This window comes from Equus asinus, chromosome 11 (assembly GCF_041296235.1).
Source record: "Equus asinus isolate D_3611 breed Donkey chromosome 11, EquAss-T2T_v2, whole genome shotgun sequence".
In the NCBI taxonomy this organism is placed as follows: Eukaryota; Metazoa; Chordata; class Mammalia; order Perissodactyla; family Equidae; genus Equus; species Equus asinus.
Genome location: NC_091800.1, coordinates 2,965,134 through 2,980,895, shown reverse-complemented (window position 1 = coordinate 2,980,895; position 15,762 = coordinate 2,965,134). Strand labels below are relative to the sequence as shown.

Sequence of the window (15,762 nt, the reverse complement as noted above, 5' to 3'; positions counted from 1 at the left end):
GTATTTCCAGTTGGTTATCAATTGAGATTAGATTTTCACTATTTTAGTTAAATATTTTAGTTAAAATCCAAGTGCTTATAATTTGATTTTTAGGTTATTACGTTAAATAATCGTACTATTACATAGACTACTCTAGTCCAGCTTCGTTTTACAAAGAGAGGTTAGTGACCAGCCAGCCTAGAGACATACATATGGCAATTAAAATACCAAAGCCTAGAACACAACTCAGACTGCTAGAAACCAGGTACTATATAAATACTGCATTCTTCCCATTAATACCTATCTTAACACGTTATTTACTTCCCATACATTTTAGATTCACACAGACACACCTAGCAGTGCTACCCTAGGGAGCACCTGTCTCTAGGACAGGCATACCAGGAACATCACAATATCCTGGACATTTTTTTGTAATGATGGGAAAGTAATGTGGAGTAACAATTTGAGCAGTAACACTAAATATGAGGAAAGGATTTTCACCTTAGCAGAGGGTACTTCCGTCAGCCTTATGAAGAGTTTATTGAGGCCTGCGACAGGGCTGAACGAGTAAACAAAATGACTGTCCTAGGGAAAGAGACCAAAAAGAGGTCAGTACTTCTTTAGACAAACTTCTGCATCTAGAAACAGCCAGACTGTCTCAGTCTAAGAGTATAACCTGATCTTAAAGAGACTCCACAGATGGAGAAGTTTTGTATTTGTTTATATATTAGGCAGTAGGCTGTGATTTCTTTACTTTTCCCTTGATTTAGGAAAAAGATACAAATGACAGAAAAGCTTATAAGGTTTATCTGGAAAAAACAACCAGATAAATCATTAGGATTAGAATATATCCAGCCATATATGGCATGAGCGTTGAAAGTCTTCGTAAGCTTTTAATTTTGCTTAATTCAGCCTAAGGAAAGAATTCTGGCAAAGGAATCATGCACAAAGATACTTCAAGAGCATTTTTTATGTTAAAAAAATTTATACAGCCACTAATAGGTCAGTTATTTTATAAATATCTATTTTAAACTGTTCAAAGTGAATAAGAAGCAAAATTATAATGATTACCTAAAGTTACAAATTAAAACTAAGCATAAACACAACTAACGTCATATAGTGGTTGTAACTGGGTATTCAAAGTATGAACAGGATACTTTTCGAATGCCCTAAATCTTTAAGTGAATGTTTGTAGTTACAATGGTGGGAAAACGCATAATATTTAAAGTTACCATGTTTCTTGTACTGTAACAATTTATATTCAGAATGTTGTAAAACATGATAAGCATAATTTGTGGCACAGGTATCAGACGTTTAGATTTTTTGTCAAAGATTTGTTTGGTTTACTTTTATTGACAAAATTTGGGATAATTTTACTTTATGAGTCAACCTTATTTCCAACAACTGGTTTACTTAATTAAAATTAACATTTTATTAAAAAACAGCAGTTTAAAAGTTATCTGTACTTTTGATTAGAAGAATGCACTTTTCACTAATGAACTACAGAAAACCTTACCAGAAAAACAGGAAGTTGAAATTTATCATTTAACACTACGGCTTGTACACTGCATGGTCCACAGAGCCGGGCAATAACTTCTTTACCCAAAAAGTTTGCGTGGAAAATGAACAGCAGGATGCCAGAGCCTGAAGAAGGGAGATGTAAACGTAGACTTCAACACCAATCCCAATGGCCCCTTTCAGAGCCCAAGGGAGGAGCAGCTGTGCTGGTGTGAGGCGGGCGCCCAGGTGAGCCTGGGGGGTGGCACTCGCCTGGTGTCAGCTCACACAAACCACCTGAGTCGGTCTCCAATTTCACAACTTGGTGGTGGTGGTGCTATCTAGCATTTTCCCAACCAAAGAATCCTTTTTATTTTTCGACCAAGTAATCCTGACTCATAGCCCATGGAACAGACTTTTTAAAATATGCTTTCCTACATTAAAGTTATTTTAGTTTAACAAAAAGTGGTATTTAAAAATTGTTGCTGGGGCTGGCCCCGTGGCCGAGTGGTTAAGTTCGCACGCTCCGGTTCAGCGGCCCGCGGTTTTGCTGATTCGGATCCTGGGCGCGGACACAGCACCGCTCATCAGGCCACGCTAAGGCGGTGTCCCACATGCGACAACTAAAAATACACAACTCTGTACCAGGGGGCTTTGGGGAGAAAAAGGAAAAATAAAATCTTAAAAAAAAAAAAAAAGTTGTTGCTCACTGAGTACATGTGTATGGAATCCAATCCACGGACATTTCTGTGGTTGTCTTTTGGTGTGAGTTTGAGAGACTTTCCATTTTCTTCCACATGCTATTTTTGCCTTTTCCAAATTTTCTGATTAATATTAAAATCTTATTATGAGATTTGAAGCTTTCACTGAATATCCAAAATATTTGGCAAGATTCATTTACTAAACAAAAGCTGTACTTTTAATAATAGAAAATAGGTTCTGTTAAGCCATTTTTAACATGGCAACATATTGATCCAGGCCAGTTATAAACAAGAGGAGACTTCATAAAAGAGATCTCAGAGAACCATTTGCTTTATTTATTCTGGTCCCAGGAAAGAAAGGGCAGGCTGGGCCCATGGCTCTTTCATCTCTCCTTTCAAGCTACTTAAGGTCTCACATTGTAATTGTGCGCTCGAGCTTTATAATGCAATTTCCTCTTCCTTAGAGCACTGAGGATCGAAAGCAGGAAAAAAGGCCTCCAAATAATGGAGGGCCAGTTTCCTCTGTGTCTTTTCCCCTCAGCTCCACTAGGAAATAGCAGTTGGGACAAAGGTTGCATACAGTCACGTGCCGCACCATGACGTTTTGACCAATGACCGACCGCATACGTGACTGGTCCTGTGAGATTACTATCACAGAAGCCTATGTGTAGTAGGCTGTACCAGCTGGGTTTGTGTAAGTGCACGCTATGATGTTCGCACAACAGATGAAGAGAAACTTCCTGGTGGTCAGACATTGTACATGTGCAGGGAAAAACTAACCCCTAAGGCAGTCCAGTTGTACTGAAGCGCAGGCACTGTGACTGGTGGGCGGCTGGCCCAGCTCAGTGATTCAGTCAAGGCCCAGCCCTGTTCAGCCAGCCCCCGCACTCCCACAAATGGTCGCTTCAACAGTCGAAACTGCACATCACAGTTCTTCAGCGCTAAGTTCACTGAACACTAAGATGTTAGAAATGTCTGGCTGTAATTGGTAGGGCTATATTTTCTTTAATTAAGTACTCATTGATATATATTTTTTAAATAGGTGGGTGGGTTTCTTTTTACTGAAACAAAAAAGCCAGAGCCAACTTCCTACTTTCACGCAGAGTTTTCTCCACTTCATATATGCAGCATGCATGCCCTAGAGAGGCCATGGTCATGGTCTTGCCTGCAAAGCGCTTACTAAGCAGTAGATAGGAAGCAGAACTGAAGTGTCCATCTCTTCCTACTAAACTTTACTATGAGGCAAGACATTTAGTTTTTTTTCTTTTTAAAAGGGCAAGACTTCGGGCCGGCCTGGTGGCGTAGTGGTTAAGTTTGTATGCACTGCTTTGGCGGCCCAGGGCTCACAGGTTTAGATCCCAGGCAGGGACCTACACACTGCTCATCAAGCCATGCTGTGGTGGCGTCCCACACACAAAATAGAAGACTAGCACAGATCTTAGCTCAGGGCCACTCTTCCTCAAGAAAGAAAGAAAAAAAAACCAGCCAAGACTATTAGTAATAAAATTCAGGACAAACGTTGATTCTGGACTTAGAATCTTCAAGGTAAATCTCAATAAAACTCAATTTTAATAAAACTAGTATAATATTAACACCCAACTTGACCACTTTTCAAACAAGTGCTGACAGTGCTCTGTGGACCTCTCAGTCACTTGGGATGGTTGATATCAGTTAAGCCTGTTATTTTTTCTGTCAGAGTAGCTCCACTGTTGACATCATTATTACACATAATGGAGTTTCCTTAAGGTTTTGTTCAAAGGAAAAGTTCTGCCCAAAAACCAGTTAATATTTACAGTGTCACATTTCAAAATGAAAGAAAACAGGCTTACCTTCTGGTATGTTCTGTGGGGGTTTGTAATTGAAATCCGTTGAAAAATCAGGCCCCTCACAGAGACGATGACATGCTATTGGAAAAATGGGTTCTACTAACGCAAGACGTGCTTCAAAGTAATCCCTTATTGTTTCTTCTGCTACTCTTGACAGTCTAAAAGAGTACAGTAAGAGTTATTAATGCGAAAAGGACCGTGAGTCATAAAATTATTAAATTGTTGAATGCCAATGAAGCCTTCCCAGATCAGCCTTTCAGGAAAAAAAAAAAGCAGCAACTTGCCTCATCTTGCCGCCCTGCTCTGTTTCTCCTCGGCGCTCAGCACGCAACACACTGTATCAACTTGTCTTACTACGTCCTCTCGTGGGGACTGAGGCTCCAGGGCAAGTCTTTCCCCCTTGCTCTCTCCATCTCCCCAGCCTTTTCAATAATGCCTGGCACATAGTACTTACTATGTATCTGTCTAATGAATGAATGATCAATTTGGAGAATTAGAAATGAAAAGTCCATTAAAAAATAAGTTGAAGAACTGCCACACATACAAAAGTCTTGTTACAGTACTTTGTTTAGAAAGCAGTCAAAATTATTAGTGCTGACTGAGAAAGTATTTTTAAGCTCTCTTGCTGGGAAGGTAACCAGCTCTACTGGTTTGCCTGGGATATTCTGATTTTAGGAGTGTAAGCCCAAAGTCCCAGGAAACTCATCACAGTTTCAAAACAAAGTCCAGCATCCCAGGAACCCCTCGGGCTCCGGCAAACCAGGAAGCCAGGTTGCCCAACTTGCTGGCCATCTGTGACTCTTACCCAGGTGAAGAGACAGATGAGTTCACATCCCAGGATTCCTTGCAGCCATGAAGGCTGGTCGCAGACTCACTCAAACTACCGGTTGGATGAGGCTCCCAGCAAAGGCTGTCAAAGTGCGCAGACTCACCAGAGCACATGCCCTTTGACCTTTGCCTTTTTGTCTCGTCTGAAATTTACCTTTCCTTCTGTTTAGAATATAGATCCTACACCTGGCATTGGAGTAACCATCTTGCGGGCATGAAGATCCAAGTCATATCCTAAGTATGAGAGATGAGGAAGAGACGGGAAGAGTGGCTGTTCCTGCCCAAGGCTGCCCACCCCTGGACTCCCTGTTACAACAGTAAACACCTTATTTGTGTTAGCTACTGTTTGTGAAGTTTCTGTTATGTGTTGCCAAAATAATTCCTAAGTGATGAAAAGAAGAAAACTATTTGTATGAACTTCTAATAAAATGAGATGATCTGGAATTCATTTGAAAAAGAATAACTTGAATGGATAAACTGTAATACATCCAGACTATGGAATTATCACTCAGTGCTGAAAAGAGAAGAGCCATCAAGCCATGGAAAGATACGGAGGAACCTTCAATGTGTGTCACTAGTAAAAGTAGCCCGTCTGTAGGAAGAGGCCACACGCTGTATGGCAACTGCAGGACCTTGTGGAAAAGGCAGAACTATGGAGGCAGGAAAAGATGGGCGGTTGCCAGGGTTTCGGGGGGCACAGGAGGGATAAACAGGAGCAGCACAGGGGATTTTTAGGGCAGTAAAACTACTCTGTGCGACACTGTAATGGTGGATTCGTGTCATTACACATTTGTCAAGACCCCTAGAATGTACAACATCAAGGTGAACCCCACTGTAAAGCCTGGACCCCGGGTGCTAATGATGGGTTACTGTAGGTTCCCGGGTTACTACAAGGCACCGCTCTGGCGGGAAGCTGATGACGGGGAGGCTGTGCATGTGTGGCAGCAGGGGGTATATGAGAACTCTCTGTACTTTCCTTTCTTTTTTTTAAAGATTTTATTTTTTCCTTTTTCTCCCCAAAGCCTCACAGTATATAGTTGTATTATATTCTTCATTGTGGGTCCTTCTAGTTGTGGCATGTGGGACGCTGCCTCAGCATTGTTTGATGAGCAGTGCCATGTCTGCGCCCAGGGTTCAAACCAACGAAACACTGGGCCGCCTGCAGCGGAGCGCGCGAACTTAACCACTCGGCCACAGGGCCAGCCCCGAGAACTCTGTACTTTCTGCTCAGTTTCACTGTAAAGCTAAAACTGGTCTAAAAAATTACGTCTATTTAAAAAAAGAAAAAAAGACTGAACTAAAGGTTTTAAGAAAGTGTGCGTGAGCCAAATTGAGGGCATAACTGTGATTTTTAAGGAGACACTCCTGGATAGGACAGTGGTACGTGTGAAAGTTTCTTAAAAATAATCCATATACCACTTATTAAATTCATGATGTTTTGAGAGCAAAAACCCGTCAGGACTTGTACTTGACAATCTTTTTTGAGCAGCTCTACACAGGCCACTCCAGTTATGATGTGTCCAAAGAGATAGGAGACTTTGTGACTTGACTGTGACACATTCACTTCACACTTACGTCTCTAAATGATTCTTCAGCAAGTCGTACACCAATACGTTGTTACACTGCTTTGCAAAATGCAGCGCACTATTTTGGTGCTTGGACAAAATATTGCAGTCAGCTCCACATTCAATCACAAGTCGTACGATGTCTGAATTTCCTCTTTTACAGGCCTATGTGAGGAAGGAGGAGAAATAATTACTGACACCTAAAATAAGGTAACTACCAGTCAGTGTTTGCCCTTTTTGCCACACATGAGCCTGGAGTTCTTCATGGAGAGAGGGGAGAAAACCTGGGTTGTGCTCCTGAGTGTCAGAAACTGTCACATAAACGAGCGTGGGGGGCTCCTTTTACTCACTCAACAGCACAGAAATTTGTGTGCCACATTCATTCCTTGGGAAACAGGCAACTTTGAAAAAGATGCTTCTGTTTCAAGATAGAAGAAACCCTAGGCCTTTCTAAGCTCTATCGTGCACTGTGTTCAGCCACGTCCCATGTCCTATGACCCAGAATCTTAGCAGAGGTACCCAGAACAGAGAGCTTGCCCCTCACTCTTAGAGAAGTTAATACTGATCTTCCTCAACTTACGATGGGGTTCCTCCCCGATAAACCCACAGTAAGTTGAAAATATTGTAAGTCAAAAAGGCATTTAATACACCTCACCTACCAAACATCACAGCTGAGCCTCACCTAAACATGCTCAGAACACTTCTTGCATTCCACTACAGTTGGGCAAAATCACCTAGCACAAAGCTTATTTTATAAGAAAGCGTTGAATCTCTCATGTAATTATTGAACACTGTACTGAAAGGGGAAAGCAGAATGGTTCTAAGTGGATCGGTGCTTTACCCTCATGATCACGGGGCTCACTGGGAGCCGTGGCTGCCACTGCCCGGCATCACGGGAGACGGCATGTTCCTGGCCCAGGAAAGAGAGCAAAGTTCAAAATTCAAAGTTCAGTTTCTACTGAACGCATATCACTTTCGCACCATCGTTAAGTTGAAAAATTGTTAAGTGAAACCATCCTCAGTTAGGGACTGTCTGCACTGGGAATCTCTACCGCATCTCTTAATGCCACAAAGTAACTTCAGAACTTCCCTAGCGGCTGCCTTAAAGGACACTGACTAAGCACAGACACAAAGGTGAATTCAGCAAATCTAAAATGGAGCTGTGACAGTTTAAAGACCATTTCTGGAGTACAAAGACCTACATCCAGGGTTCTCTTCCTGTCTCTGTCAGTGCCTTCAGCTAAGCCCCTTAATTCTGAGTTTTGCTGTATCATAAAGGACCAGGGCCAGGCCAGTGAGCTTTCCTCCAAGAACACAGTGGGAGCCTCAGCCCAGGCCAGCTGGTCTGCTGTCCACTCAGGGCCAGGATTTCTACAGAACAGCTACCTAGGTTGGGCAGCTGCCGGATCAGAGGGCACGCAGCTCTCCGGGGAGCTGACACACTGCCCTTCACAAAGCCGTAACTCCGTGGTTCTCACCAGGGGTGAGTCTGCCCGCCAGGGAAGGTCAGGTAACGTCTGGAGACATTTCTGGCGTCACAACTGGGAGTGAGTGCTACTGGCATCTAGCGTGGAGGGCAGGGGCGCTTCAAAGATCCTGCAGTGCACAGGACAGCCCCACGGCAAAGAACAACCTGACAACACGGTCCACACTGGGAAGCTGAGAAGCCCTGCTGGGACCAACTACACCCCCACCAGTGGGCGAGAACGCGGTTTCTCTGCACTCTCCCACTCTGGGAAATGACCAATTTTATACATTATTTCCTGAGATGAAAAGGTTTTTATTTCAATTTCTGAAAGTCTTTCCCCATGTTTATTTCTTCTAATTCTAAAATTCAATAAAACTTAATAGACTAAATCCTTAAAGCAATTAAAATACTGTTTTTTCAGGAAGAAGTACCTAAGTAAGTAAAAGACACTAAGCGTAGATACTGGCAGCCTAACTGAGACAGTACTGAGAGACGCTTTAAGCTCTCCTCTGGGGAGCAGCACAAACTGTCCCTCGACCCACCCTCCCTGCGGGCACTGCCCTCTCCTCCTCAGACAGGCTCCTGCGTACCCACCACACCCACCCACACCTCTGCACTCCCGGCAACCTCACCCTGAGACCACACTCAACTCCTCCGACAGGGCACCGACCCCGGCCAAAGTGCAGGCTAATGGCACTTCTCAGCTCGGCCTCTGATGTTCTGATGATGTGCCCCAGTGGACACTGCCAGCCAGCTCTTGCCTGAACACTGCCTTCTCTTGGCGCTCGTGACGCCTCTCCTCATCTTTCTCCTACTTCTCTGTCCTTCCTGTGCAGCCTCCTGCCATCCCTGGCCTTTCTTACCTTTCCAGCTCTCAGTGAGTGACCCCATCCTCAGCCCATGGCTATAATCACTGTCGCCTACTGATGACTGCAAACCTGATGCCCCAGCCCACACCTGAGCTACAGCTCTCATGGGAAACACCTGAGCATTCCTAGCTCAAACGCAACAGGTACAAAGCTGAGTGCCCGTCTCCCCATCCATACCTGTGCTCCTGTGTTTGCTAACTTAGGAAACAGGATTACCACGTCCTGTGAATTGTACCTCCTTAAAAAACTGGTCAGCCTACCTACTTCTATCTCTGCTGTCACTACCTAGCTAAGACTATTATTTTACTTAATTTTAAGAATCACCCTACGAGTCTGCAAACTGCATGTCTTTCTAACCAATCCATATTCCCATACTGTCCTAGGGGCATTAAAAACAACCAACCACAGCCAGGCCCAGCCTTTCTTCTGATTATGTCTGAGAAACAGCTTGAACCTTGTAATGGCTCCCAACTGCTCTCAGGAGAAATGACTAATGCCTTAGCACGGATGTCGACAGTTTTCGTGCTCACTCCCCACACACACGACATTCATGCTCCAGATGATCTGCTGTTTAGGATACACCTGCTGATTTCTCAATAAGAAAAAGTTCAAATTCATGCTTTGAGGTGGCACCTTTGCTCTAAGCATATGGTAATAATAGAAACACATACAAGAAAACTGAAATTCCAAAGTAGGCCTCCTAAATAAAAGAAACATTTCCATGAACCAAAATGAAACAGAAACACAAGCAGTGAGCAAGGTTTAAACCTCGTGTGTGGACGAAGGCCAAGGGCGCAGGTGATCCAGGCCTTTTAGAACTAACAGAGACTCCAGATGAGACTCAGGGCCAGGCCACTGCTCACTCGGGGCTGGACCATGCTCCCTTCCTGACTCACAAAAGAAGGCTGAAAACTAGGACTTCAGACCAACAGTGACTTGAGTCAATGGCTTACACAAAGCTGCATCTCGGGGAGGGAGTAAGACAGAGCCTCCACATGGGAACTGAACCAAGCCACCCACAGCTCGGTGTCAGGACCTGCTCTGTCCTCACAGCACCATGGACCAGGAATTCAGAACTGGCCCAAGAAGAGGCTGGACCAGGCTGGGCCCAGAAGAGCCAAATGCAAAACCAGCCCATCCCTGCTAACCTGTGCTTCGTGTTCAGGACACAGCTTAGCCACCCACCACACCCACCCTAAGGCTTGTCCTGAATCCACACAAGACTGAGCTCGGTACAGACTTCCGTGTAATCTCACAGCTGTCACATTACTGGTGACACCGAGTTTTAACTGCTTCTGGTCTCCTTGTCCTCCTGCTCTGTGACCTTCTTGAGTCCAGAGACTGTTCTGCTCCCCATCCCACTCCCAGCCCCCAGCACAGTCCAGCGGTGGAGAGACTGAGGACCGAGCGACCCATGTGAGGCATTTACCTTCATTAGTGCGGTCTCGCCATTGCTCTGCTGCACATTTACAAATGCTCCTGCTTCCAAAAGAATAGCCACTGTAGTTAAAAAGTTCTATTAAAGGAAAAAAAAAACAAAAACAAATTTAATTCCCCAAATTCTCAAACAAATATTTTTAGATGTTTTGAAATTTTTTTCTTTTTTAACATTTTATTTTTCCTTTTTCTCCCAAAGCCCCCAGGTACATAGTTGTGTATTTTCAGTTGTGGGTTCTTCTAGTTGTGGCATGTGGGACGCCACCTCAACGTGGCCTGATGAGTGGTGCCATGTCTGCGCCCAGGATCCGAACTGGTGAAACCCTGGGCCGCAGAAGTGGAGCACGTAAACTTAACCACTGGGCCACGGCGCCGGCCCCAGATGTTCTGAAATTTTTAGCCACCAGAAAAATACTCAGATTCTATTCCAAGCAGGCTGGTGAACACAGTATTCCCGGTTCTTCATGTGCAGGGGCCCGCAGGAGCCGAAGGCCCCACTGCTCACGTGCCCGTGCACAGCCATAGACCATTGTGCCAGCAACCTCAGTCTGAAGTTTAACCCCTGGTTTCAACATTAAGAACCTCTGCATATCAACCCTTTAAAAAGACAATATATGGGAACATTTTAATTAAATTATTAACCAAGAGGAACACTTAATTTCAATTATAAAAGATTTTTAAAAGATCTAAGATTGAAATCAATATTAGCACCTTAATCAGAGGTCTTTTTTCTTTTTTTTTAAAAGATTTTATTTTTTTCCTTTTTCTCCCCAAAGCCCCCTGGTACATAGTGGTATATTCTTCATTGTGGGTCCTTCTAGTTGTGGCACGTGGGACGCTGCCTCAGCGTGGTTTGATGAGTGGTGCCATGTCTGCACCCAGGATTCGAACCAACGAAACACTGGGCCGCCCTCAACAGAGCACGTGAACTTAACCACTCGGCCACGGGGCCAGCCCCTCAGAGGTCTTTTTTCAACAAATCACTTCCAACTAGATAAATCACATTTTGAAAATTCTATTACAAAGTACTACTACTGGTTAAAAAAAATCTGTTCATGACAAGCCACAGATGAACTGAAGTATGAAATTTTGAAGTTACGTGACTACGTGACCATTCTATTTCACTACAGAAACAGACTCCATCTTAGTTCATGGGCAGGAATCCTCACAGGATGATGAAAGGCGTATCTTCAGTGACCAACCTTCTCCGCTGCGTGGATGAGGGCAGTGGTTCCGTTCTTCTGCCTCCCATTCACTTTGGCTCCTTTTCTGATGAGGAGCCTCAGGAGGTCATCTTGCCCGCCCGCTGCGGCAAGCATCACCAGGGTCATCCCGCTCGAATCCTTTATTGGTTTTGTTTAAGAAAAAACATGTCAATGTTTACTCAGAAAAATTTTCAAACTAAATCTTCTCACTTAGGATGTTTCAATGTGAAATCACTAAACTGCACTGATTTACCACCTACTTAGGTTTTTCACTAAAATATCCTAGTAAACAATCAGAAACTAATAACTTCTAGAAGTTTTTTCATATATAAATGTTACCATAAAATCTTACAACTTCTTTGTATTAAGTTCTAAAGGCACATCACCACTTTGCATGACAGAAAATGAACAGTGAATCTTGATGCTATACAAAAGGCAAAGGTAGTTATTTATCTATCTCACTTTTCAGGTCCAAAGTCTCCTGTGTTCTAGGTAAAACAGGTGAAACTCACACCTTCATTACATTCATTTAGTTGGCCCAAAGATATAAGGCGAGAAATGACCAGTGGAAGTAACATAGCCCATTCTATTGATGACAAGCTAAAATGAACGCTCTCTGGATGAGACAAATGTCCGCCACATAAATGTATTGTTGGGAAGTGAGAGAGTGACTGCTCTAAGGATAAAGAAGAACACTCAGAAGTAGGACACAGGACACTGATATGATTAGTTTCTAAGAGGCCAGGACAAGACAGAGAAATTAAAGAAATGTGCTTTGAATACAGATAAAATTACATAAAGCTGACAAAAAATAAAAAGGTAATTATCAGTTAAATATTTCCAATCACTAGTTGAAACACCATATGGGGAACAAAATGATTTATTAAATAGCATTTGATAAAACCAAATTCTAATACAATAGGAGTTAATTTGGCTCTAATCTGAAAGTTTACACAACTTGCCTGTATGAGCAAACTGAGGGAGCACAAATGTAAGAAAATTATCCCTGGGGCTATCACCTGAGACAGATGCAAGAGAATCCACCACAACTGAAATAACACAGTGTGACCACTTCCTCTCAGTCATAACGTATCTTATTACTACAAAACTTGGTACATGAAAAAAAACTTCTTCTAACTTCAGAAAGTTCCCTGCAGCTACTATGCTTTATTAATAAGAGCAAGCTACATAAGTATTAAAGTAGGAAAAAAAAAAAAACCCAAAATCCATCCCTAATGAAAACTTAAGCAGCTAAATGAAGAAAGGACGTGGAGGAAGATAAAGGCTAACCAGAAAAAACCAAAGCACAATCCTCACGCTTGAGACCCTCAAGGGGAAATCCACACCCACATCAGAGAAAGAACTGTCTCTGTCACCACTATTATTCAAAATGTCAACAATTTCACAAGACCAGAAAAGAAACGTTATTGGAAAAAAGGGAAACAAGTTATTTTTTAGCAGATGATCAAATTCTCTACCCAGAAAATCCAAGGTTTTCTTGATTTAATTGTGGATTTTCTGGGTTTAATCTTTTGAGATTACAGTTCAAAACAGTTATTGGGGGGCTGGTCCTGTGGCCGAGTGGTTAAGTTTGTGCGCTCACTTCGGCAGGCCAGGGTTTCTCTGGTTTGGATCCTGGGCGCAGAATGGCACCCCCTCATCAGGCCATGCTGAGGTGGTGTCCCACATGCCACAACTAGAAGGACCCGCAACTAAAATATACAACTATGTACTAGGGGGATTTGGGGAGATAAAGAAAAAAACAGGAAAAAAAATTTAAAAATTATCAGAGTAAGAGAATCTCATAAAGTGACTAAAGACAACACACACAAACATACACAGAGAAATCAATAGCTTTATCATTAATGTAATAACCAGTTAGAAAACAAAATGTGGGGGAAAAGATCCTAATGATCATAGTAAAATAACTAATAAAGTATGTAGCAATATAATCTAAAATAAATGTACAAGAACTATATGAAGGAAAAAACTCATAAAACTTTGCTTAAGGGAAAAAATGAAGAGCTGAATAAAGGTAGTTATGTTCCTAGATGGAAGACTCAAAGCGTAAACATGCCAATTCTCAGCCAAATTTAGTCTATATGTATCATGCAATTTCAATCAAAATCCCAATAACTGGTTTTTTTTCCTGCTTTTTCTCCCCAAATCTCCCCAGTACATAGTGGTATATTTCAGTTGTGGGTCCCTCTAGTTGTGGCATGTGGGATGCCGCCCCAGCATGGCCTGATGAGCAGTGCCATGTCCGTGCGCAGGATCTGAACCAGCGAAACCCTGGGCCACTGAAGCGGAGCGTGCGAACTTAACCACTTGGCCACGGGGCTGGCCCCCCAATAACTGTTTTGAACTGCAATCTCAAAAGATTAAACCTAGAAAATCCACAATTAAACCAAGAATACTAAAGAAGAAAATATAAAAATCTTTTCTAAGACAAAGCACTCAAAAGTCAAAAAGGAAAAGATCAACAGACGTGACTACCTAAAAATAAAAACTCTCTAAGCCATAAAAGACCCAAAAACCAAAGCCTAAAAACTAGGAAGAAAGGGTTAATATGCCTTCAAGTATAAACCCTAATAAATCAGTACGAAAAACCCAGCAGCAACTGAAAGACAGGCAGTTGCGATCAAACCTGAGGGACAACACAAAGACAAGGAGTCACTCACACTCCTCCAGGCTGCGGAGGTGACACACAGACACTCAGAGGACAGCGGAACCAAATGGTTATTTCAGAGGCTGGAATGACAGGGACTATCATTTTCTACATTATCTATTTCTACAATGTTCGAACTTTATAAAGTGAACATGCATTACTTTTATAATTAAAAACAGAAGTAAAAAATAAAACTGAATTCTTTTAAGAGTGACTTTCCATCTTACTTTCACGGGAGTTTACAAAGACATATTACCTCTTGGTCCAGGTTATACTCTTCATTTGAATTAAGTGCAACCTTTACAGTAATATAATCCCCATTTTTCACAGCATCCCTCAATAAATCTAAAAAGAAAGAAATGATAAATTAGGTTTTATCTATCTAGATTTCATGAAAAGGATCCCCATAATTCCAAAACTACGCACTACTTGGAATTGCATCCGCTGAAGGAAAATTCTCATCTTCCCCATCAAGATGCTTCTGGAAGTCTTCTAACGTCATCCATTCTAGCTGTAAGTCCATGCCCAAACTCAAGATCTGTTGTTTGCCATCTGGAACACACAAGAACCTTAGTAAGTACATTTTTCTGGATAATAAAAAAATACAATGCGGTTTTATTAAATCTGTGGCGTCAAAACCAAAGCTTTATATATGCTCTTACATATATCATTATGTAACTCAGTCCTTAAATTTCTGATTTTCTTCGGCAAGCAATATGAACATCCACATTTAGATGTCACGGTGCTTCAAAGGCATAAAGATAAACAGGTAACTTATTAACTCAAACAGTGAAATATGAATTTTAAGCACAGGATTAAGCAGCTCAGAGGAAGAGAGAAATCACAGGGATTCAGGAAGAGGACTCTACCATTTCCTTCTTTGGCCATTCTTCTTGGACAGACATTGCTTTCAATCATTTATGTAGGTAAAGTCACTCTAAATGTGTAAACCAGACCTGTATGTAAATAAGTCATTGCTTACTGATCCTTCCAGACTCAGCTCCAGCTTCTCCTCCTGGAACCCCTCTCTGCTGAGTACCCCGCCGTGCTCCCACGGCTCTCTACTGCCCATCACACCACGAGGCAAGTGCAAGCTGCTCCCCTCATTTGTCTGATCCACAGGCTCATTAACACTTTGGACGGACATGGTCATCCCCTACTGGCAGTGCAATCAATGAGATGTGAGCATAACTCATTGGAGAGGAACTCAAAATGACTGTACTATTTTAAAAAGTTGAAAAGCACAAATATTTGATGGTAAGAGTGAAAGGATTTTCACCTAAAATCAATTCCTCAAACTACACAGATGTTATGCAGTTAACCTTGCCATAGAAATGAAGTTTGTAAAAGAGACGAGAATAAATGCAGGAACTTGTCCCAGAGCTCTGAACCCAAACACTTCCTGTGCTGCCTCCAAGAGCACTCCATCGGAGACAGCACTGCCTTTGCAGCTACCCGTCCTGGATCTGAATCCCAGCTCCATGTTACCTGGATGGCTTTGTCTAAGGCATAAACTTGCTGCACCCCACTTTCTGAATAATGACAGTAGTGTTAACAATGAAAGCAGCTAACATTCATTAAGGAGTGTGAACTTATTTAAACGAATTAATACACTGAATTAATTTGATTTAATACACAATAACCTGTAAAGGGATACATGTTACAGATGAGGAAAGTGAGGCTCAGACACACACACCAGGAAGCCAAGAGCCACAGCTG

General features: G+C 42.4%; 2 protein-coding genes across 12 annotated transcripts in view; one reads left to right on the top strand and one right to left on the bottom strand.

Annotated features, from left to right (window-relative positions):
• PSPC1 (paraspeckle component 1) overlaps positions 1–6,277 on the top strand; it is a 103,654-nt gene extending 97,377 nt beyond the window's left edge. For 5 of the 8 annotated variants that reach the window (XR_011506800.1, XR_011506809.1, XR_011506808.1 and 2 more), the window contains one exon: positions 5,002–6,106. The gene's annotated coding sequence lies outside the window, so the exon portion shown is untranslated. Of the gene's footprint in view, positions 1–5,001 lie in introns of all 8 variants that reach the window. The other 3 variants (XR_011506813.1, XR_011506814.1, XR_011506799.1) reach the window with 3 other exon arrangements.
• Positions 1–15,762, bottom strand: part of MPHOSPH8 (M-phase phosphoprotein 8) — a 60,943-nt gene that overhangs the window by 450 nt on the left and 44,731 nt on the right. Inside the window, exons 6-13 of one of the 4 annotated variants that reach the window (XM_014839324.3) lie at positions 14,470–14,595; positions 14,300–14,388; positions 11,373–11,513; positions 10,163–10,249; positions 6,407–6,561; positions 4,007–4,161; positions 1,496–1,623; positions 481–564 (exon numbers count right to left, since the gene is read on the bottom strand). In XM_014839324.3, the coding sequence (XP_014694810.3) occupies positions 481–564; positions 1,496–1,623; positions 4,007–4,161; positions 6,407–6,561; positions 10,163–10,249; positions 11,373–11,513; positions 14,300–14,388; positions 14,470–14,595 (965 nt within the window). Of the gene's footprint in view, positions 1–229; positions 565–1,495; positions 1,624–4,006; positions 4,162–6,406; positions 6,562–10,162; positions 10,250–11,372; positions 11,514–14,299; positions 14,389–14,469; positions 14,596–15,762 lie in introns of those variants that run through there. The other 3 variants (XM_070520322.1, XM_044777471.2, XM_070520321.1) reach the window with 3 other exon arrangements.